This window comes from Rissa tridactyla, chromosome 2, assembly GCF_028500815.1.
Source record: "Rissa tridactyla isolate bRisTri1 chromosome 2, bRisTri1.patW.cur.20221130, whole genome shotgun sequence".
Taxonomy (NCBI): domain Eukaryota; kingdom Metazoa; phylum Chordata; class Aves; order Charadriiformes; family Laridae; genus Rissa; species Rissa tridactyla.
Window position 1 is genome coordinate 128935604 of NC_071467.1, and position 24063 is coordinate 128959666.

At 40.8% G+C, this 24063-nt stretch overlaps 1 protein-coding gene across 3 annotated transcripts in view; it reads right to left on the reverse strand.

Moving 5' to 3' along the window:
* The window catches only part of PLCL2 (phospholipase C like 2), a 106073-nt gene extending 93492 nt beyond the window's left edge, over positions 1–12581 (reverse strand). For all 3 annotated transcript variants that reach the window (XR_008464754.1, XM_054190741.1, XM_054190742.1), the window contains exons 1-2: positions 12285–12581; positions 10941–11569 (exon numbers count right to left, since the gene is read on the reverse strand). Coding sequence is in view for 2 of the 3 variants with exons in the window: in XM_054190741.1 (XP_054046716.1) it covers positions 10941–11270 (330 nt within the window). In the remaining variant the exon portion in view is untranslated. The remainder of the gene's footprint in view (positions 1–10940; positions 11570–12284) is intronic.
* Positions 12582–24063: the final 11482 nt, after the last annotated feature.

The following is a 24063-nucleotide window of genomic DNA, read 5'->3' on the forward strand; positions in this document are numbered from 1 at the left end:
TGAGTTTCCTAAAGACTAGAAATGCCTTCTTGGCTCTTCTGGTCTCTGACACAGGCATCCTGAAGAGCCTCGCACACTATAAAAGCAAATGAAGTAAAATAACCCATTAACATGAGCATTAGGCAAGAACCTTAAAACTCAAAAATCCAGGACATACAAAATACTATAAGATTGCATTTCTACAAACAAGGTCCTTCCTCTTTCATATTTAACAGTTTATTATAAAATGATAGCGCTTTTATTACTACTATATTTTGCAGCTTTATGCAATGTCCATGCTATTTTTTACTGTTACTAGGCAAACAAATATACTTGACCATAGCTAGAAGCTAGGTGTGCTCATCAGCAATGTTTTGTGTCACCAGCACCATAAAAAGACTTTATAACATGTAAAAAGATTTCTAACAGAACTTCAGTCTCCTGGAAAGATGTTAATGCCAGCCACTTCCAACACAAACGTCAGCAGCAGCACAGACATTCTAATGCAGTTCTTCAAAGACAAGGTTTTAAATATTTAGTAAAAGGTTTTAACAGCACTCCCCCACTGCCAATTAGTGACAGTGATACCATTTAAATCTTTGATGATGACAACACTAAAAATAAATAAATTACAGTCCAACTTAGTACCACAATATTACTAAACCTTCGTTATGCCATATTGGATTTACACATTTGTCTGGCACACATTTGGAATACTATTTTAGTCACACACTGCAAAAAACTAATAACATGGAAGGAAAAAATACATGAAAGGGCACCAGAATGAAAAACGCACAGAAAAGCTTCAACAGGCGGGAAAACTAAACACATTAAGATTCTTCAGCCTGGAAAAAAAAAGATGACATATAGAAACTGTCATGAACACATTTCAGCTCATTTGTGGAACAGAAAAAGTGAGTACAAAACAATTGTTTGTTATCTGTTCTAAGACGTGAACCAGGGGTTATCAGGTAAACAAGTAGCTGCCAGGTAAAACCAGGCAGAAAAGGATTTCTTCACACAAAACACAGTTAATAAACTGCCACAGGACCTTACAGTGGTGAAAAGCTTACAAAAGTCAAACTGGTCTTTGACAATTAATGGGGAAAAAAAACATAAGGATTATTAAACACAAAGATGTCTTAGCTCCAAATCATTTAAGGCTGGGAGCAGATGTCAGGAAAGGAGGCTTTTTGTATTCTTCTTTCTTATAGCGATGGCTGTTGGTGGAAAGCTAATGAGCCAAATGGACTTCCAGTCTGACCCAGGGCAGACTTTCTTAAATTCACAATAGCTGGCAACTCCTGAAGACTGGGGGAAACAGATGCACCTACCCTAAGCTGTGCAGTCAGCCTTCATCATAGGTTCAATCCTCAAACCCCATGGGACTTAAACCCATTGTGAAGGTCAACAGCCTTGCACTGGAACCTGTACTCTCTGTTACGTCTTCTTGGGGACTCACAAGCAGACATGAACTATTGCAGTGTTGCACACACCACACTGTTCTAGCACTTCGCTGGGAACAGAAGGATCTTCACTAGCTGTTGAAGAAGAAAAGCAGAGTATGGTCAGCCTGCGGTCTCTCTGCTGATGAAGCGGAAAAGCCAAGCTGTACGAGCAATGGGGAGAGACCATAGAAGGGGAGGGACAAACAGACAGGGTGACACAACGGACAAGGTGACACAAACTGGAACCAGGCCAAGCAGGATAGTAAAAGACTGATGTTACAAATTTTTCCACAGCCTTACTTCTAAATCTAAAAAATATCAAAAGATAACACTCACAACTAAAAGCACTTGGTGCCTTCACACTATACCATCACTCTCAGAGCAGACTCCAACTCAGGCTGGCCATTCACTGAAGAAGGACCAAGTGTGCATGTACCAACACATATGGTATACGTTATTTAAGGACAAATAAGGAGCAAATAAAGCCGAAAAGCACCAACCTCAAACAATGGTTGTGAGATGCATCGCTGCAACTACTACAATTGGGGAGAACAAAGAGAATATAAAGAAGAGTTGGAGTTTAACAAATGAAGTACATCCAGTAAACCATCAAATGCTTTTGGGGGTTCTTGAAAAGCAAGAAAAACATAACACCATCCAAACTCAAACTATTTATGTCTGCTCTAGCTTCCTCCACTATGTGGTAGTAATGTGCCACAACTAAATACACTCCCTCATTTCACATAAATATCAGTCTTTAGGATTCAGGCTGGACATGCTTTTTGCAACAGTCTGCTATCAGCATATCTAAAAAAAACTGATTTAGTGACCATTCTCCGTAAATGGTAAAATACATTTCAGTTGATTCAAGATATTTCCAGAAGCCATTTATTTCCAAGTATTACTGAAGTTTTCCTGCCTTCATAGAAAAAGATACATGTATCGAAAATATATAAATATGGCAATGAGCATAAGTACTATTTCAGCAACTCAGAAACGAACTTTTTCTACAATATATACATGAAATATATTAATTCTGCTAATTTACTAAATGAAAAAGCATGGTAGAGTATATAAAATTAAAGTTGCTCTCTTGCTTTTTTTAAAAAAAAAAAAAATTGTTCCTGTACTGTTTAGAGGAGTTACCTAAACTCAATAAACAACTGCCTATCCTAAAAACACCAACAATAACTTGTAGGAAGAAAACAATCTCAACAAAAGCCTTCATAGTGAGATGAATTCCTGCTCTTTTAGTCCAAATTGCACTTTAATAATATAAACAATTAAGCAATTAAGTTGTTTGTTGTTTTTTTTTTTACATAGTCATTTACACTTTATTTTAAGGAATGTAGTTAGAGTAAACCACTGACAGACAACATCAAATATTTTGTCACCAGGAACTAGGTAATGAAATATATAAAGCATCCAGGATTTTCCATCGTAAGAGGTGCTTTGTGAAACAAAAACTATGCAGACTGTTTTGCTGCTGCAGAATTTCACAGTCATTCTTCCTCTCCCATCCTGTGCAAAGAAGGGTGGTAAAGGATGGGGATATGTTCACATAGATGGATGACAACACATCAAAGTACGCACAGAACCTTATAATGCTCTGCCTTTTTTAGTGAAAGCAAAATAATAACGCTGGTAAGAAAAAAGGAAAAAAAAAAAAGAAAAGAAAACAGGGAAAGAAAAAAGAAGTTATAATCACAGAAGCTCAACCATAAGAAGAATTTGAAAATTCTGTGGAAGTGCTTTCTAACAAAACAGCAGCAATTCTTTTTCTTCTGCAGTACTGATTATCTCATGATTTAGAGGAAATATCAACCCATTTTCAGCAATTTTAGCAAAATTATTAGGACATTCATGATACTAATATGCATAACGTCAATTATCTGCTATATATTCATAAAGTACATACTTCTTATACCAAAATAAAACATAGAAATAAGTTTCTTTTATTAAAGTAAATATTTTTACAGTCAATTTGGAAATCTGGCTTAACATTCTATATTTTTCATTTTATAAAACTCTCAGCCGCTATTCTGAAAAGGGGTTTGTTTGTTTGTTTGTTTGTTTGTTTCTGTAAAGGCACTTCCTGTCAGCCTGCGCTTATGAACTATGTACTACAATTTCCAGAACGTGACCATTTGGTATCTGAAAAGATCCCTGAACACAGTATGCAATCTGAAGCACTCAGGAATATTTCATTACTTATTCCAAAGGGTCAAATGACATTAAAAGGAATCCCAGGAGGGGCAGAAATGAATCACATCTATTTAACTTTCCCAAGACTGCACCAGTTCACAATGTGACCCTCAGTACTGCTGATTTCCAGTCACATGCTATATTGGACTCTTCACTGTCTTGAACATTGATGGTTTGTGAGGTCAAGGTCTACGAGGGAAGAGGTGGGTGAACTCAAGCATGCTCCTCTTCAGAAGCAAGGGACAGACGAGTCTATACTGACAGTTCTTGAAAATCAACTAGTTACGTAGAAATTAAGAGATGTACTGCAGTCAAGATCACAGAATCACACAGAATCACAGAATGGTAGGAGCTGGAAGGAACCTTTGGACATCATCTAGTCCAACCCCCAAGACAGGCAACATATGCTTCCAAAGGATCACTCCACACATAACCTCCTACAACAGGGAGAAGTAAGTACAGTGATGGTAGTACTCCATGTTTAAAAGGCATGCCAGATGTGAAAATCAACTGTAAGACAGTAATAATAGTCTTTCTAAACACAACTGTGAAATAGGGAAAGATGACACTTGCTACTTACTCTCCTTAAAGACAAACAAAACAGCCCCTTTCAAAGCAGTTTTCTTTTATGTCAATGCTGCAATCTAGTAAGTATATTTTAAATTTATACTTACTATTATTTTAATATATTTATAAGGAAAGATACTTTCCCATAAATTACACTTCTGAACTAGATTCTACAACACCATATTGCCCAGTTTACAGGCAGCAAAGAGTAAACATAACAGATTCTTAGTTTAACCATGGAATATAGAATTTGAACTTAAATTTAAAACCCATAAACTATGATAATTTGATTGAATAAAAAAAAATATACAACTGTATGACAGAAATGAGACCATAGTTAAATCTGGCTGTTCACCTGAAGATGGAAGACTACATGCATGTTAGCGTTAAGTTAAAAATCAGAAAGAACCTGACAAATTGAAGATATGATCTGGAATAATTAGAATGCAGCCAGTACAACAAGTACAAGCTTTTAAACTCTGTGCAGATGATTGCTTTTGCCCATATACAAAACGGAATAATCAACCAGCAGTTCTGCATAGAAGGATCACAAACAAAAGGTGATTAAAAGACAAAGAATATCATACTGACATTTATTAACAGTTGATCCTGTAACAGAGCAGTGGAGCAGAGTAGACTGACCTCTTGAGGTCTCTTCCAGTCCTATTTTTAAACATTCTTCAATGCACATATGTGCTGCTTTTTATATTTTCCACGTCTGCATGTATGTTAAATGTGAATTATTATAAACCTTTCTTCCCCGAAATCTAAGTGATAGTCTATTTATATTTAGATTTCTGAATTCTGAACAAATTGCCAAAGTTGTGTGCAAAGACAGAGATTTTAGAATCAATATGGTAGCATTATAATACCTTTTTTAAGTTAATTTGGTCCTTAAAGATAGATAATTGGCAAATTTTATTTAGGGTTGTTTTTTTTTTTAAATACAGTCAGTAACAATAATATAAAGACCTATGTCCTTATCACCCATGGACTAGCAACGACTGGGAAACTATGCAATTAACTTGTCCTGTCAGTATAAGTTTATATTTTTTAATCTTCCATGAACGCAATCAAATCATGGGAACAATGTATTACCTGTGAGCCATGGGCAGGAGAGCACTGCTCTAATTCCTAGTTTAAAAAAAGTCTAAACTGATAGTCATATCTTTGATCAAGCCTGATAATAGGCACAAAAAAACCTCATGAGGCATTCATCATAATTTTTAAATTCCATTAATCGTATTTTTTACCAATGAACAGACTGAACATGTTTTGTGGATATTCTAAGGATTCGGGGCTGGAGGGGGTGAAGGAGTTGCTATTATTCACGCTAGCCAAGCTCTTTAACTTAGCAAACAGAAATAGACAGGTAAGCTCTTACAGAACAGGAGTCAGAGAAGCTAAATTCATCTGAATTAAGCTCCTGCTTCAAGTCATCTTTTCAAAAAAATACTTTCTCTTCATGGGCTATAGCAAGTAAACTAAATTACATGCTGAACTCGGGTAAAGTGAATACTGTTGTGTATCTGTTTCTACAAACAGACTGTTTCTTTCTTTTTTAAATAGTATTAAATATATCCAAATAAAGTTTTGATTACTGTGGTCTACAGAAAGTACTAATGCAAATAAAAATATATACCAAATGCAATGCACAACATACTCACTCAGTGGCTGTGACATAACGCATATCCCAGTCCAGTGTCATTGTTATCAAGTAGTAAAATGCCTGACAGATATGTCTAATGTACACATACTATACTATATGCAAATACCTAAGGTATACAGCTTTTATATGACAGAAAACATGATTTAGGGAGAGCTATTATATGGTGTTAAGTATTGTTTTAAAATACTGATTACTTTTTTAAAAATACAATAACTATTAGAGGATGAAGAAGGAGAAATACAAATACCAATAGGTGCTGGCAACCTTCTATATTCTACCTGAGTCCAACAAATCAAAGAAAAAGCATCCTCTAAAAGAAAGCTCCAGGATTTACGAAGCTGCAGTTAGCCATTCAGATCTCTCACACTATCTGACAAACCAAAGAGATGAGACAGATCTACAAAAAATCAACAGGAAGAAACCAAGAAACAAACAAATGCAGAAATTGCTCCTCAGAAAAACCTGTGCTTCAATTGTCTAGTTGAAAGCCTGCCCAAGGTAAGAGGTAGGAGTAGTGCAACTATCACAGCCTTGTTTCCTAAATACATGCTTTTTTTTCTGGTGTCAATTAACACGTGTGGTCTGAGCAAAGTATCTTCTATTGTTGGGACATTCATGTCTTTCTTCCAGACAGATCTTCTCTAACTAGGAAGAATTCAGCTCATACTGTAGCCTTTTTATTTCCAAGGGGAAATGGCATGGAGGAAGAAAGTACGAGCTCTTTCTTTCCTCTATATGGCTGTTTTCTTTGAACTTAAGGAGCCTTAGCCACTTTGAGCCTGTGACTGCTCAATCAAGTTTACTTGAAAATGTCCAGCACATTGAAAATTTACTTGGGCATAAATGCATGTATCTGTACCTGTATCTATATCTATACCTATATCTGTCTCAACAACATCACTACACAGGTTTCTTTCCCAATCTGAAATTTGACTAAAAATTTGGTAATTTCATATACTTTAAACTGATTCAGCAACCTAACTCCTTTATATCCTTTTAAATGGAAGCTGATCGCATATGATCTATTCCTGGGTCTCCACGAAGACTTGCTAACATACGATTGTGGCTAAGGTAATTTAGGACTGCAGAGAACCTAGATCTACTGGAAATACTACTTTAGAGTTTACCATGAACGCAAAAGGCTTTCATAATGCCTTCAAAACAATCACAGTGCCAGAAAATGCTGCCTAACATTCTCCAAATTTCGTAGTTTGTACACCTCATACAAACAGCATGAACTAGAGATCATAGAAGATTGAATGAGATAATAATGTATGCTGGCATTTTAATAAGAAAAAAGAAGATCTTGATGCATATGTTGTAGAACTCCCCAGTCACAGAAAGACAGAGATATAAAAATGTTTAGTTTCAAAAGCAAAGCTCTGCTGAAAATTATACCCCGGAACATCTACCTGCTAAATTTGGTTCCCGTCTTCTCACAGACAGGAATTTAGGAGTTGCCAATGCTCAGCAAGTGCATGACTTTACAAAATGAAAGCTTGAGTTTACGCCCAGAATAATAAAGGGATTTATTGTAATATTAAATAAATTATTTAAATTATCGGTCAAGAAATTTATTGACACTGAGATCAGTATTACTATATGCAAAAAAAACCCTGGACTTTTCTTCCAGACACGTGTTGGTAAGAACAGTCCTGCTCACAGAACACCAAGTCACCTTTCTCCATTTATTTCTCTTTGTTGTCTTCCTGAATTACTGCAGTCTCTCTTAAGTGTATCTCTTCTCATTTTATTACTGTAACACCTCTGCGAATACAGACATATTTTTCCCGCTAGATCTCTTTCTGTCGAGGTCCACAGTTTCGCAAACTGTGAGGTTCCGTAAGCACTTATTGTTACTGGAGACCCCTGGAAGCAAGCAGGTCTGAGGATAAATATACACCACAAGCTATTTGCTGCTTTAAAGATTCTCAAACTCCTACCACCTAAAAGTCTCTTTAAGACAGATGCAGAGGAACCTCAAACAAAAACAAAGCAAGCCCCCTGCCAACTGTCAGAGCAGCTAAGAGAAGTCCACAGGATGCTTAAATCCACTTTGAACTGCAAGATAGACTCACTGTAAATTAATTTTACAGAATATTATAGGAACTGTTGTAGGAAATTACGTTATAGGAAACCATAGCTAGTTGTACTAAGGAAAATGTTATTGAAAATCAAAATAGTGATCAAAAAAACCCACAAATAAGTGGTACATAAATTAGTTCACAAATCAGGTATCTGAAGAGCCTAAATCCCATGAATGCACAATGTGACATCACTATCACCTCTGAAAAATCAGAATCTCATAAATATGGAGAGTAAGAAAGTAGAAAAGTCTCTATAAATACAGATACGCGGTCCCTAGCCCTCAAGTCTGGTTCAGTAAAGGTAAGAAATGGAATAGGCTATTCCATAAAAACTGCTACAAATGAAGTGTACAACCTTTAATACTTTCTATACAAGAATGAAAGGCCAAGTAAACTACAATGGTATGAAGATCATATTAGTTTTTCCAGTAATATGGGCCCTACCACCTGTCATCATCTTAGATGACTCTTCAACCTCAGAGAGTATATCCTCTTGTACCAAACAAGAAAGAAAAGGCCAAAATGATGCAGGTGAACAAAACAAATAGAAAGGAAAAATAATGGAACCAGTGAAAAAAAGAAAGAACAGAGACTGCAAGTAAGAAAAGAAAGGAATAAAAGGCAGCCACTGCTCTGGTAAGAGTTATGAAAAGACAACCAATGGACGCACAGACTAAAACCAAAATAAAATACATTTCTGTCCTGATTTTCATGCACAAACATGCGGTTCAAAAGAATTTCATCTCAACTGGAACTATTATTCAAACGTCAATTTTCTGTTTGTGACTCAAAAGCCTACACAGTAATCGGCAGGCAAAACATTAAAAGTATTACATTTTCCATAAATGTGCATTTTACAGATCAACTGCTGTGTTTTGCATGAAGGTATGAAATCTGCGTCTGTACGGCACAGATCTATTTCCTGAGGTTGCTCCATATATTCTTTAAGAGCAGTTTTACATCATTGATGTAAGTTACAAAAACTCCAGGAACATTTTCCAGAAATAGATTACATTTTACTTTTTCCACCCTGTTTTACAGACTTGCTCTGCAAGAGCAGACATCAAGAAGCATCATCAGTTTAATGAAGCAGTATCAGTTTTTAATACTCATGCCAGATTTTCCAAAGGTTTCATATTGAAAACTAGTCACCTACACAACCTGATTCAAACTACCTGTGAACTGCTGAACTAAGCAGGCAGAATAAATTCAGTATATATGAAGATAAGCGATTTTTCCCAGAAGTACTGGAACAGTCATATCTAAAATAAATATGGACCACAAAACTTTAAATGTAGTGTTGTCAGATTTTTCCACTCATGTCATAATTACTCAAATGATAACACAAAGTTGTACTAATCAGTTCTTGGCAGCTAAACAGGTTACTGCTCACATTTTCAAAATGGTGTTCCTCAATAATAATACCAGAAAGTTGAACAACTTTATATTCCAAAGTGCTATCATTTCTGTAGAAACTAAGAACCTTGACTTAGGTATTCATGAAACATAATCCAAAACGTATTTTCTTATCTCACGCTTCTTGGTCTTAATATATCACATCCCTAGGTATTGTATCCTTGTTTGGTCCACAGAGAGGCGGAAGGCTGCTGTATAATCAAATCATACACTACAAAGTAGTATGATGGCATGATACACACAGCAAACAACACTAGTATCTTTCTTGGGCTACCACAGAAGAAACAAAACAGTGTTAGGGAGTATGAGAGCTGTAAAAAAATCACTGGCAAATCCACTAAATATTAAGTTATCCCAACACCAAGCTCAGTTGCCCCTTGTCTATTGTTACAATTTCTTTAACACAAACACAAACGTACACGCCCAGCATCACTGCTCGAACAGGAAGGGTGGGTGCAGGCTGTCAAATGTGTTCCACTGCTGACTGCCCTTGCTCTCCCCTTGGTTTTTACAGCAAGGTCCGGGAGACGGTAACACAACTTGAGATATGCTACTCGTCTTTAATTTCCACACATGTTTTTCTATCTTCCAGCCAAAGAACCTCATACGCTGATTTTGGTTTTTTGGAGGCATATAAATATCTAAGAAGTCAACAAATCTATCTTGGTTTTGATCTAACTGATCATGGCTAAACTCAGTTCTTAAGTACTCGAATTTGTGCTTCATTTTACTGCTAGTAGAGCTGTTACACCAATGGACTAATTTCTTTATGTTCCCTTAACCTTTTCACTGGAGTTGGGAAAGCTAACCGAAGACAAAGTGTCATCTCTCAGGAGCCGTGGATTTAAAAGCACAACTCTGTATAAATAACTGTACAAAAATAAACCCTCTAATTCCTTTCTCCACTGATCTATATTCTCTGTTCTATATGCTGCCCCTACTTTTCAAGCTGAAACATTACCATTCAGAATATGCAGAGCTAAGTATAAATAACGATGTTTCTATAGGTGAAGTGCAACACAGCCTACCGCTAAACGAGCTGTCACTTTTAACAAGAAGAATGCTCCCTATTCTACCTTCTCCCACCCTCAGCCCAATGAGATCCTGAATCTCCCATCACCTGCTGTGTGCCTGTCACACACACACGCGCCAATGGAGCCACAAAATTGCTCTGCACAGGTGCATCCCAAATAACACGGATACTGTGCAATCCATATCCTTCCCTGCCAGGCTGGTGCCCATGTTGTCTTTTAACAAGCCAGCTAGTTTTCTCTCGCCTTCTCCAACAGGAGTTAGAGCCTTCTGCTTTAATAAACCTCAAAACATGACACCAACCCCCCCCAAGCGCGGATGTGCATAAAGCCACCCTCTCACTGTTGTCCACTTCTGACAAAGGAAAAATCAAGTCCCCTCACCACAGGGGAAGAAAAAAAAAAAGAAAAAGCAATACGCCGCCTATCCTTTCATCTAGAGCCAAGGCTCCATGAGCCAAATCTATCGCCCGCATCTCCCGGCCTCTGTCACAGAGAAAGAGCCAAGACCCCGATGGGGAGGAGCAAGTGCTCTTACCTTAATTATGCTGCTCCTCCGGGGGATGCCGGGTTTGCCCTCTCGTTGTTGACTGGTGGAAAATCCTTTCTCTTTGCCGCTGCTCTCCGGGCTGGCAGGAGGGGCTGATCCCGGTTCTTCGCCGGCTCCCGCTAGGGCACAGTCCCCGTTGGAGACCCGGCTGCCGGCACTGTCAAAACGGGATCTCCCGCTGCCGCCACCTCCGCCTCCTCCTCCTCCGCCTCCTCCTTCCCCATCTCCTGCCTTGAAGGCCACCTTCCCTTGGACCGGCCCGGGGGAGGAAGGGAGCCCCCCGCCGCCGGTGCCGCCGCCGCTGCCAAACTCCGCCATCAGCCTCCCTGACTACGGCAGAAACAGTATCGCTGTCCCCCTCCCCTCCTCCTGCAGCTGCTCGGCGGTGGCTCTTCTTCCGCTTTCTCTATATTTACGAGCGGGGGATTTTGAGCAAAAGTCTCTCCCCTCCGCACATTTGGCTGCCGAGGCCGCGCAGCTCCAGGAGGCGGCGGGAGTGGAGGGGGGGGGGAGGCGACGGACGACGACGGAGGTTGGGGGTTGGGGGACACACACACGACACGACGAACGCCTCAGCCCGTTGGCGCCTGGGCGAGCACCAGTCAGTCCTTCAGCACCTGGGGAAGGAAAAGAAACGAAACGTGACAGCCGGCCCTCACAGGAGGCGGCGGCGGGCGGGGGAGCGTTATACCACAGCGCGCTCCCCTTCACACACACACACACACAGAGACAGAGAGAGAGACACGCGTGGGAGGGGAAGGACCGCGACCCGGCAGGTCCGGGGCCGCGCCGGGCGGGAAGGGAGCAGCCAGCATGGGAGCGCGGCCCCGCCGCCCGCGGGGGGAGAGGTGAGGGGGGTGAGGGGGGAGAAAGGTCCGAGGGGACTGGAGGAACTGCGCCGGTCGGGCTGCTGAGAGCAGGAAAACACGCGAGGCGTTGATATGGCGGTATTTTCACCCTTGCAGCGAAACCCACAGTTCGCCGAGCAACGAAGCGGGAGCGAAAAGAGAACTTGAAGACCAACACACACACCCCCAAACCCTCCGGCCCCAGCCCGGGGGAAAGCCCGTCCTACGCACGGCGGGGACGACCCGCCGCAGCCCCTCTGCGGGGGGGGGGGGGGACACGACCAACGCCAACGCTGCCCCGTGGGGCACCCTCCCGGGCGCCATCGGCAACTTTTCGGCTCTCCCCGCTGCCCGACATCCAGCCGCCCCACGGCGCGGCCGGCAGCACCCCCAGCCCTCCCTCCCCACCCTCCCGCCCCGCTACCCGCCGCGCCTCCGCCCCGCACCCGGCCGCCTGCCCGCAGGCTGCGCCCCCGCTACCCACCTCGGCGGCAAGGTGGCGAGGGGAGCCCCCCCTGCTGCCGCCGCTGCAGTAGCCGCTTTTTTTCCCCCTCTCCCCTCCTCCCCTTTATGGTCGCCGCCTCTGCCCGGAGCCGGATACAGAGAGAAACTGATTCATGTGGTTGCTTCCCTCGCTCTCTGCTGCTGCCGCCGCCACCGCCTCCCCCGGCTCAACGCTCGGCAACAGCCCCGAAGGAGGGAAACGCCGGCAGCGCCGAGGGCAGAAGCAGCCCCGGCAGCCCCCGCTGGGAAACTCTCCGAGGAAGGCAGAGTGAGCGAACCGGGCTCCCCCCCTCCCTCCGCCCGCCGCTGCCAATCACAGGGGCCGGCCCGGCGCGGATTGGGCGGCCCCGCCGCCAGCACCCCCCTCCGGCGGCTCGGGGGCGCTGGGCCAGAGGGCAGGACCCGCTCCCGCCCGCCCCGCCGGCGGCCGGCCCCTTCCCTCGCCTCGGGCTTATCGCCGGATTCCTCCACACGCTCCCTCCCCGCACAGGGGCTCCAGGCTAACGCGGAAAAGCCCGCGCCCGGTCGCATCCTCCGCTCTCGGCTCCCTCTTCCCCCCCCGCCGTGGGGTCGCACCGGACGGCGGCTCCTCAGGCGCCGCGACCCCTCCCGTCGGGGCCCTGTGCCCGTCAAAGCGGGCGGCACCGGCCGGGCAGGGCACGCGGAGGCCGGGGGGCGGTGGGGTGGGGCGGGGCGGGCGGTGGCGGCTAAACGGTCGTTCCCGCCCGCCGTGAGGTGACCCGCCGCCGCCGGGGAGATGGCCTCGCCCTGCCGCCGGGGCTTCTCCGGAGCTCAGGGCAGCTGGGTGAGTCCGATTTGATCCATTAATTAATAAAGGCGAGGAGGTGACGGAGTGCTGGGATAATAAAAGCTTCATGAAAACCGCGACTTGACAGTCACCGTCAGAAGCGTGTCCGCAACAGAGCAGGCACGGCCGGCGTGCCCTTGCACACCCCGCACCTACTTGTTTACGTTTGCTGTGAAACAAACACGGGTGACTTTGTGCACAAGGAACAATTCAAAGAGACACACATTTATTGTCACATCTTGACGCGGCTGTGTATTGCAATAGCTTGATATTTTGAGATTGTTAAGTTGAATAAAGGGAAATGAAATGCCACCGTTGAGGCACTCTGCTTGAAATCCAGAAGTTGAGTCAGACGGGGAGGTGCTACGCTGAGAGCACAGGCAAAATTTGGAATCGCAGAAACAGGAGCATGAAGGGTCGCACCGAGCAAGGAGACACCCGAGACGGCCCATGGCATCTGACCTTCAGCATTTGGCTGAAGTGCTTAATGCAGGAGCTGGACACAGATTGTAGTCAAAGGAAAGCACTATGGTTTTAGTTTAGGTTGCCCCAGTTGCCCTCTGGGGGTGGCTGGCTGCGGGGCCTTGGCACCAGAGATCAGACACCTATCATAGATACCTAGAATAAGGCAACATAAATAGTCCCCTTTTGGTGTGCTGGTGCAAGGTCATGCAGTGGAAACACTGGAGTGAAGAGTACATTTTCAGTCCTGCTCAGCTCCAGGGCTTTACCATGGACTGCAGAGGAGTGCCTCCATCTGTTGGTGGCCCACAGCCTTGAGCTGTCTCCAAAGGGAAGGCACCTCCATCTTCTCCTTCAGGACAGCAAGGGGCAGCTCACTCCTCCAAAACAGAGAGCCACGGAGGTGATGCCGCCTTCTGTCCATGTTTAGTGATTAGACCACCTGGAGCTTTTATTTTAATCCCCTCTCTTCCTGAAGGGATTCACTGCCATTAGACAGCTGCCAATTTACAGACTGCTTCTGGTGAGAAACTGAGAACTCCTCGGGAAGCTGTAGCACACTATAGGAAGGAAACCGAGAGACACTGGGCCAGAAGGAAGATGGAGCACAAGTGGGAATGTGACTGCAGTTTAGCAGTAATCATAGAATCACAGAATGGTTGGAGTTGGAAGGGACCTTAAAGATCATCTAGTTCCAACTCCCCTGCCATGGGCAGGGACACCTTCCATTAGACCAGGCTGCTCAAAGCCCCATCCAGCCTGGCCTTGAACATTGCGAGGGATGGGGCATCCACAACTTCTCTGGGCAACCTGTTCCAGTGCCTCACCACCCTCATGTAAAGAGCTTCTTCCTGATATCTCATCTAAATCTCCCCTCTTTCAGTTTAAAACCATTACCCCTCGTCCTATCACTACACTCCCTGATAAAGACTCCCTCCCCATCTTTCCTGTAGGCCCCCTTTAAGTACTGGAAGGCTGCTATAAGGTCTCCTCGGAGCCTGAACAACCCCAACTCTCTCAGCCTGCCTTGTGGGTCTTACTAAATGGTTGTCTTGGTAGCAAGGAAAGGACCAAACAACTCACCTTTGAGGTGAGACGTCTAGTAACTAATATGCTGCCTGCAAGTCTGCACAATGGTATTCGTCACCATAGGAAACAGGGACCATGAAGTATGATCCAGCTTGGAGGACCACATGGTCTTATTTGGAGGGTATTGCTTATTCAGTATCATTTCTAGTGGGTCAAGGAAGCTCAGAACCTGACACCTACATCACTCATATATATGGCCCCTAATAGTAATCAAACTATTAACATTGCTTAAGTTTAAATGAAAACCTTGACATTTGCAGGATTTAGGCTGTAAGCGACTGAGGAACACCAGTATTAAACTTAATATTTGAAATGGCCAAAGTTTGTGGTTTTTATTAGCTGGAAATACAGTGATTTTACCACTTGCCCTTATCTGAACATCCCTTGCCTGAACATCTTGCCTTGCGATTTAGGTAGGAAAAGGCAGCCTTGAATATTAAAGGAAGGTTCAGTATTGTATCTGCAGATGTGCACATCACAAAGCATCCCTACGGGAGACACTCTGTCATTAGGATCATCACTGTTTCTTCTGGAGGATGAGATTTACACGCAACAGGTACAAAATGTTATTAGAATCATTTGTCACTGAGCCTTGCCAGTAAACTGGTGAGGAAGAAGATGTGTGCTTCCTGTCATGTTGCTACTTAAGATGCACATACTAAAAAAACAGTTTTAAAATTTGATCAGCCCTGTCTCAGAGAAAAAAAGAAGAAAAAAACCCTCCCTTTTCAACTCTGCTTATCTGTCCAACCCGTATAGAAACAAGATAACACCACTGAAAAAGAAATCATTTCACTTTAGCCTTGGCAGTTCTGTAATGAATGATATCAAGACCTGCAGACATTGCCAGACTTTTGGCTGTAAAAGTGATGGTTTAATACAAAGGAACCAGTAAAATTTCTGAACCTCATCTTAAGGACGTATGCCCACAAGTCAATATAACAGTACCAGCATTAAGCTTATTCTAATTACTGAAATTTAGTTACTGATAAAAACATGGTATTGGACACTAAAGAAAGATGGAAGTAGCAAGTAATTATTACTCCGAAACTGCGAATTCTTCTGATTACCATTCACTGATTTTTGTTATTGCCCTATTCTGCTTTACAGAATTTCCTTGCATGAGCAAAGTGTTTATTCAGATGCATTTTGAATGCACTAAGTTGAAAAACACTTCCATATACAAAATGAAGCATTTCTGATAAACCAAAGTCCCAGAAATGGCCACTGAGGTTGGGCTACTCTGGAGAGACGTTGTTTATCCCAGTGAGCTCAGGTTTCCCAAGTCATTCCTGTTATACTAACGTAAACCATGTACTTTCTCTGCCACAACTTTTTGAAGATCATGGGGTGAGGAAACTTTCTCGTTATCATTATTCAATAGTGGCCTCAGCAGGCTCTATTTGTTTAATTGTTAAATGAAATAAGGATTATAATGGAATCAAAAGACACCTCTGTGACAATATTTAACTGTGAGAACTTGCTGTCATGTGCACATATTAGCTATTTTCATAAAATCCTATTAAATATCAGAGTTCCACAGCTAAGCTAATGTTACCCATTGAACTTTTCTAGCTCAAATAGTGTGGCAGTAGAAACCTGCCAAGAAACAGGATATGTTTAAACCCCTAAACAGTGACTAAATGACCAGCATTTAAATAAAACGAATACCAGATTATTACTGATACCCTAAACATTTTTTATTCCTAACATGAAAAACTTTAATTAGCAATTATCTTGTTTAAATGTTGCTTTTCTGACATCTCTTCTTGGAATATGTTTTTTCATTAGTATAAGTATCTCTACAATTCCGGTGATAATTTTTTAAATTGCAAGACTTGATTGTTCAGGTCACAGCCTTGCACATACTTGTTTATTATACTTGTTTATAATTAAGTATACATGTTTAAGCAGTCCCATTACAGTCAGAATCTAATTCATAATTAATCCAAAGCAAAGTTTAGCTATAAATAATGCATTATTGTATACAACATCTGTAAAGTGCAGGTGCCGTATGCACATAAAAAGAGCAGACGGTACAAGTAGGGGAATATGAACGGATGTGCACTAAAGACAGCAAAAATGTAGGTAGGCAAACATAGGCTAAATTGACAGATTTGTTTAAAGGAAAGCATTTGTTAACGTTGTGTACTTGAAATTAATTATGTTTATAATGTTGGAAAGTTCATTATACTAGCAGTAAGTAAGAGGATTTTTTTTTTTTTTCGAGCAGATCAACCATTTTAGCCTATTAATTGCAGCCTCAGGAATGTTTACTCTATCCTACCTATCATGCCAATTAGTTTGGCTACCAGCCTACTAAATTTGACAGTTGAGGATTAACAAGAGCTTAACAGTAAATCAACTCTTCCCCTGCAGACTATTGAATCCAGAAGGAGGTTTTTTTCAAATCAGGTTCATTCAAAAGTTCTTCTCTAAACTGCCCGTTATTAAGACTATTATACTGTGGAGGCAGTTGGTTGCAACACAGCTTTAAATCACCTTGCTTTGAAAACGAGACTCTCTGTTTATACATTTAAAAAAGGTCAATATTTTTCAAAACTGAGCAACAGTATTCTCTGCCTTTTAAAATAGTGAACTAGACACTTTAATGGTAAGTTAGAACAGCAGGCATGAAGGGCTTTCTGCAAATCAGGCTCCCTTAAGGCCTCAGTTTGCAAACTAGAAATTAAGTCTCTTTTGAAAGTCTTGACCTAGGCACTAATTTTGAGTAACTCTGTTGGGGATCCTGAAGTTATCTTAACTGGAAATGAGAGCTTATCGTATTCTAATAGCATGTTGCTTGTTTGCCACTCTTGAGAAGGCTGAAAATCAAAACTTTTTTGTTTGATTTTAATATCACTGTTTGGAAAAACTTGTTTTGTAATAATAATATTGGAGGTTATACTGGATAAGGTTTCTATGGAGCAAAATTTGTATTTTCTTCTGCTAGAAAGGACAGACACAGTGGATAAGACTTGCATCATGCGCATTTCAGCTGAGGCACATATGTTTTAGCAGAGAGCCTGCAACAACAAACCTGTTCTTGGAGTGTTTCTGATGCCTCATCAAAAAGAGCATACAAACAGTGTTTGCCATCTCCTAGGGTTGTACTCTGCCCTCTAAGGAGAAGTTACAGAGTTACAGAACGGGCTGAGAGCCAGAATTCTGCAAAGGATTGGATTTCATTTTGTCCCTCTTTATATTTGTTAGTAACTAGTAGATATGTACAGAGGCATTTGACTTCTGGGACATAAGGCATTTCATAAGTCATCTATTTTTGTAATTTGAAGCATCTGAGACTGTTATTACAGGAGCATGCAAATAAAATAGCCCACAATGAGCTTTTATAACTTCTTCAAATCTAAACTTCTCTCTTGCAAACTAACCGAAGTGTTAATACTGATCAACATCTTTCATTAAATTCTCACATAGATAAAGCATAAAGCTTTTAGTTTCTAATTTCAGCATGATATGCTTTGTGAATTCTCTTCATACCAGAATATTAAACACTTTCACTGCTTTGAGGAAAATTGCATCTCTTCCATTACAGAAGAGTAAATAAATAAAATAGGTTGACTTATGTCAGCCAAGTTCCTTCTAAAATTGTCTTCATTTTATCATGTCCATGAGGGTAAACACTGGGTCTACACATACTTAGTAGGAATTGCAGTGTGTTATGTCTTCACTTTGAAGACATAATAGGGAAGTTAGCATGTACACACTTTGAAGACATAATAGGAAGGTTAACACATACACACTTCTGCTGATAAACAGTTAACAATATTCTGGTGTCAGTTTCTCTTGCTAGAAATAATACCACAGAAAGAGGAAAAGATATGTATAAAAGAGGAATGAAGTTCTTTTAATGAATGGCAGTCAAAATCCACATTACTCACTTCAGCCTAGTAGCTTTTCTGAATTATAAGAAATCCTATGGTATTCTTAGTATATGTCCACAAAAGAGGTGGAGGGAGAACAGGAGCTGATTAAACTTGTTGTACCCCAAGACACAAATGCATTTCCTTTTAGTCATTTGAGAAAAATCCCACAGCACAAATTATTTGAAGCGGTTTTTAAAAAGGTTGCTAAGACATGGTGGAACATAGGTTTTCATGCTGTTTGACATGGAGACTGGTAGACTGCATGACAGCAGCCAGTGAGATTGTATCCTGTACTAAAGCTTGTAATGCAGTTCCTTAATCCCATTAATTACTTTCGTATTGCTCATATATGTAAAGTTAACGTTTCTTCTTGTCCCATAGGGATGGCAGGCTTGGGTATGTTGCACTAACCAGCACAGGTTTTAACAGAAGTCAGTTCCATCATTTGATTTGTTACCTAACAAATAAAACACCTAATTACTGGATTTCAACTTCTGAAGCATAAGTCAACAGTCGTATTTGTTTTTTTTATTTTTAGCTCTAAAAATGCTAATAAGTTACAGTATTTATAGATGCTTTCATATGCATATTCAAAACTTCTTTACTAGAAATAGCTTTATGGTTGAAACATCTGGTCAGAAGATCTTAACTAAGCATCTACTGTACCGTTACCACAAACTGATAGGAGTGCAGCAGGCAGAAAAGTACTCTTCTTAATTTCTCTGAACATTTATGTTTTGCATAAACCATCCATGAAAATCAGAGTCCTGACTGTTAATGTAGCTTTTCCTATATTTTCTGGAATTTTCAGATAAATGTATATACACAAAACCTAACTGTTAATATACAGCAGCTTAATTTTCTGAATAAACAGCAGCTGAAATAAGGGGAAAGCACCACTTCTGTCAAAAAACAGAAGGGAAATTCCCCACTTCTGTTCTTTGTTATGGCAATGTAATCCTGGAAGAAGAGTCACCAGGATGGAGACTCTCGTGGGACAATGGTAAGACTAAGCAGTACTTGAAGAATTTCTAGTTCTCTCACCTTTTTGCCTACATGTAACAAGAGTCTGGGAAAACTGTGTTGTTCCACCTGGCACTCCTCTAACTCCTTTTTATACAGAAAAAAAATCCTTCCATCCTTCATTCTCCTCCTTTCTGTTAGGGATCTATACTTTTGACTTTTCTTGAACTCATTGTACAAATTGCTTCTTCCTCCTCTATCTATGATAAAAATCTACAACCAAGTTTGATCCTCTAAGCATTCCTAAGTCACTGCCCAAGGACAGAAGGAACAAACCCCAGAAAAGCTACAAAAATAGTAGATAGGGGAAGAGGATGAATTAAGAAAATTAATGAAAAGGGACAGCAGAGAAGGAGAAAAGGACATAATGGTAATAACTATTAACATTTGCTTATAGCAAGTTTCAGGATTACTGTCATCATACTCCGTAGCACTAATGTGCTACAGGGAAAAAAGAGTGAACTGTGAGGTAAAGGGCAAGTCAAAATTGGAGAGGGAGATGCAGTCAAGGAATTGGTAAATGGCAAGCCATGGTAGGAGAAAGGGAGTAAGACCTGTTGTCCACTGGAATTAGAAACGTTGAAGACAGAAGAGTACAGATGGAAGTAAAATATATTACTGCAAATAATGTCTTGAGATACAATATAATAAAATTCAAAGAATGAACTTAGCTGTCAAGGGTTATGACTATACAGGGGAAGAGGAAAACTAGACAGATCTAATGAAATGATGATGAATGTAAGAGCTCCTTACCTTCAGATATGATAAGGAAGTAACAGGCACAAGCTGAAGAAAGAATTTTTGCTTTCAGACTGCATTGCTAACATTGAGATGTTCCCTATGCATTTTGTCCAGCAGAAGCAGCTGAGACCTAAATGCATGCTTCTTGACTGTTTGACAATAGTCATTTCAGTACTTAACAAAGTCACTTTCTGGGGAAAGAGGATGTTGGGGTTTTTCTCCATTTAAAATACCATTTTTTTCCTCCCCTAAGTTCTTAAGTTCTTCCTAAGCAAGAAACAGAACATGAATTTGCATGCCTATGAAGAATAAGATGAGATTACCGATTTTCATCATTTTTTTATTCACGTTATTTGTATCTGCATTACAGAAAAGACTAAAGGCCCCAGTCAAGATCAAGGCTCACCGCTGCTGACACTGTATAAATATATGGCATCATCCAGCTCAGAGCTGGCACATAGCCATCCAGTTTGGAACACAAACAGTGTGATCTTGCATCTGCTCACAAAAGACCACATAGACATTCGCCGGGTAATTTAGGAAATGGCTAACAGTTGAAAATGGATCTGGGACCTCCAAAATTCCTGACACCCTTTCTAAGCACTTGATCATCTCTCTTCTCTGGAAAAATGTCTTCTGGTGCATACGTGTGTAGCTAGAAGGAATTTAGGACAAAGAGCAATGAAGAAACGAAGCACTGTGTGCCCAAAGGATCTGCCAGTGTACATCAATGGGTTTCACTGATTTCTAGCAGTCTGTATCTTTGTATTTTCATTTGTCTTAATTATTTTAAGGCACCTCATACACTTTAATCTTATTTGAAGTCTCAAGTAAAAGGCAGTATAATAATACCAGCCATTTTACATAAATGATTCTGTACAGGTGCAAAGGGTGATGGTGTCAATGAAAGGAAAATTATCTTGATTAACCTTCATTAAGTGCAGCATTTTAACATAAGATAAGCAATAAAATTAACGGACTGATTACTTAACTTCATATCTTTTAAAGCCTCACAAAGGCTCCCTGGGCATTTAGAAATGCAGGTGTGTTTATCCCAACTCTTTAGAAATAAGTTCAACTCTTTTTCTGACCAATTATCTCAGAACTTTCAAGTCTGCTGATTTCAGTCATTACTTCTGACTGAGGAGGTGCCACTTAAAATGTTTAAACATTGTTCAGCTGGAAAAAAACAGTTTCTTTAGCTTTTTTTTTTCCTATCTAGCTTGTTGAATTATTAATAATGCTTTGTTTCATATTGTTTATCAGCATGGTCTCTGGATGATGATTATGCACACACACACATGTTCTCTGGATGATGATTATGCACACACACACATGTTCATGACTATTTTCTTTGTTTCCACATTCTGCGGTGAGTATCCTTTGTTTTTCCCAATAAAATACAAAGCTGTGCTCTGGAAAAAAAAAATAGATGAAGTTACATGAAGCAGATGAAGTAGATGTTTCCAGCAAGATGAATTAAGTGAAAGGACCAAATAAAGCTAAAGAACAATATACAGCACTGTTCCCCAGCACCAACCATGGGAAACACCTCACAAATACTGGTTGTAAATGTAAACATGAGTTGCCCACGCAAAAGAGCACAATTGGCCAGAAAAACAGTAGGTTCCATAAATGGGTACTTTATTTGAATTTCTGGGGTTTGGAATCAACTTAAGATTTTAATATGTGAATGACTTACAAATCCAGTGGGAATCCAAAATGAATTCAGCAAAAAAATATTTACCCTAAGGCATTAAGATGATTTCATTATATGTGAACTGGTTTTCCTCAAATTGTCTAGTGTATTTTTAAATTTAAAGAGGAGTAATGTAAGATATACAAACTGCATAGTAATTCTTTCTTTTCTTTCTAGCTGACCTTTCAGTTCACTAGCACAAATTTCTCTGAGAGATCTGCCAGGCAAAGCAAAGCTTCCATCTTGATTTTACACTTCAACACAACAGTTTGACCATTACAAATCCACCAAGTATTAAAACATACTATTCTACTTATGGAGCCACTATTCTTTCAAATGCAGACTGTAATTAGCTATAGCATCCTTTTTGCCTTACCCTAGCCTGAAGGAGTAGTGTTAGGGAAGTTGATATATGGGTTCCTTGGTTGTCTGACTGGCAAAACGTTGGTATAATACAAACAGGAGGGCAGTTATTCCCAGAGAAGCCAAAAGTGCTGGGCAGCAGCTTGACATTACATACTTTACATCTTGCAAGCTATGACTTAATTAAAACTTAAAGAAATTATCTGAATACCTGTGTTTTGTTCTGTAACCCAGGGATCTCGGGGTATTCTTTACCATGTTGTCAACTAAAAAGTATTACATACAGGATTTTTTTTTTCTTGTAAAAAGACAGCAGTAGAGAAATTCAACACGTAAATTAAGGGCTCTCTGTCTACATACACGAGCATGAAGTTAGGTTGGCTACACCAACTGAGGGTATGACCTGCAAGACTGCAGCTACATTAGTTACCCTGGAGGGAATTCTGTTTGATTCATAGCGACATGCTTGGGCTCACGTTATATTCGCTTTGATCAATATAGAGAGAGGATTGCTTGTATTTAGATTTTTCCATTTTTTAATGTGGCCAAGAGCAATCAGTTACACTGAACCTTCATGGACTGCAATTCATGGACTTGGGACCTTTCAGAGAACTAAGGATCAGGAAAGAAAGGGGGTACTGCATCCTTCAGGTAAGTCAATTTTGAAGCTGTATTCATTTTTGTATCCCCCCCCCAGCAATGGAGCTGGGACTCCAGGAGCAGTAATGCACAAAATAGTCCCGCACTGCAAAATGAGTGTCAAAAAACCCGTAGCTCTGAGTCACTAACAAGATAATCGTGATCTCAGTCAAAGTCCCTCTGCTTTCCAGGCCTATTCCGTGTTTCAAATACCTAATGATGTTTCCTTTCCATTCCCTGGTATTGCTGCCTTTATATAGTTACAGTCTTCTTTGCAGTAATGCCAATCATTAATGACAAACTACATTCCTTAAATAAATAAACGACTATGTTATAATTTGATACTGTCCTTTTTTTATTTTGCTTCACCTTTCTGGGACTCTGCAGGCTACAGCCATTTCCAACAGGTCTTCTTAGGGCCTTGTTTTACAAAAGACAAAATGTTCTGGCCTTAATCCAGGAAAGCACTTAGATACATGTTGACATTTAAGTAGATGAGTGGCCTTAGTGAGGTCAATGGGACTACTTATTTGTGTAAAGCTAAACCTGTCCTTAAATATTTTGTTCGATAGACATAGACCATTCAGCACTTTGAATGATTGAACCCTTCATGAGGTCATAACAATTATTATGATTGCACAAATGCTTTATGCAATAATAATTGCCTTCCAAATTATTCGAAATACACAAGTTTATACTCAGTGAACAATTACTGTATTAGATTTCAGTCCAACCCCATGAAAAAGGTATGCAATTACTTCCAATAAGTACCAGGTATTTCTCGTTGTCATTGTGTATTTCTGCAGTGCTGTGGGCTGTCGAGATTGAAAGGATAGGACGTACTAGGGTCTGAGTGTGACCTCAAACCTGCCCCACGGAGCATGGCTAAGTCTCTGTCACCCCCGGTTTGCCCTCTGACAAACATTTGCAGCAATGCTAGTTCCTGCATCTTTGTGGGGGAGCTTTTTTTAAAACAAGGCCAATGACCAGATCCCAAACTTGCTAGCGCTTTTGATAGAAAAAGAACATCAAGCTACCTCAGCGCTATGTT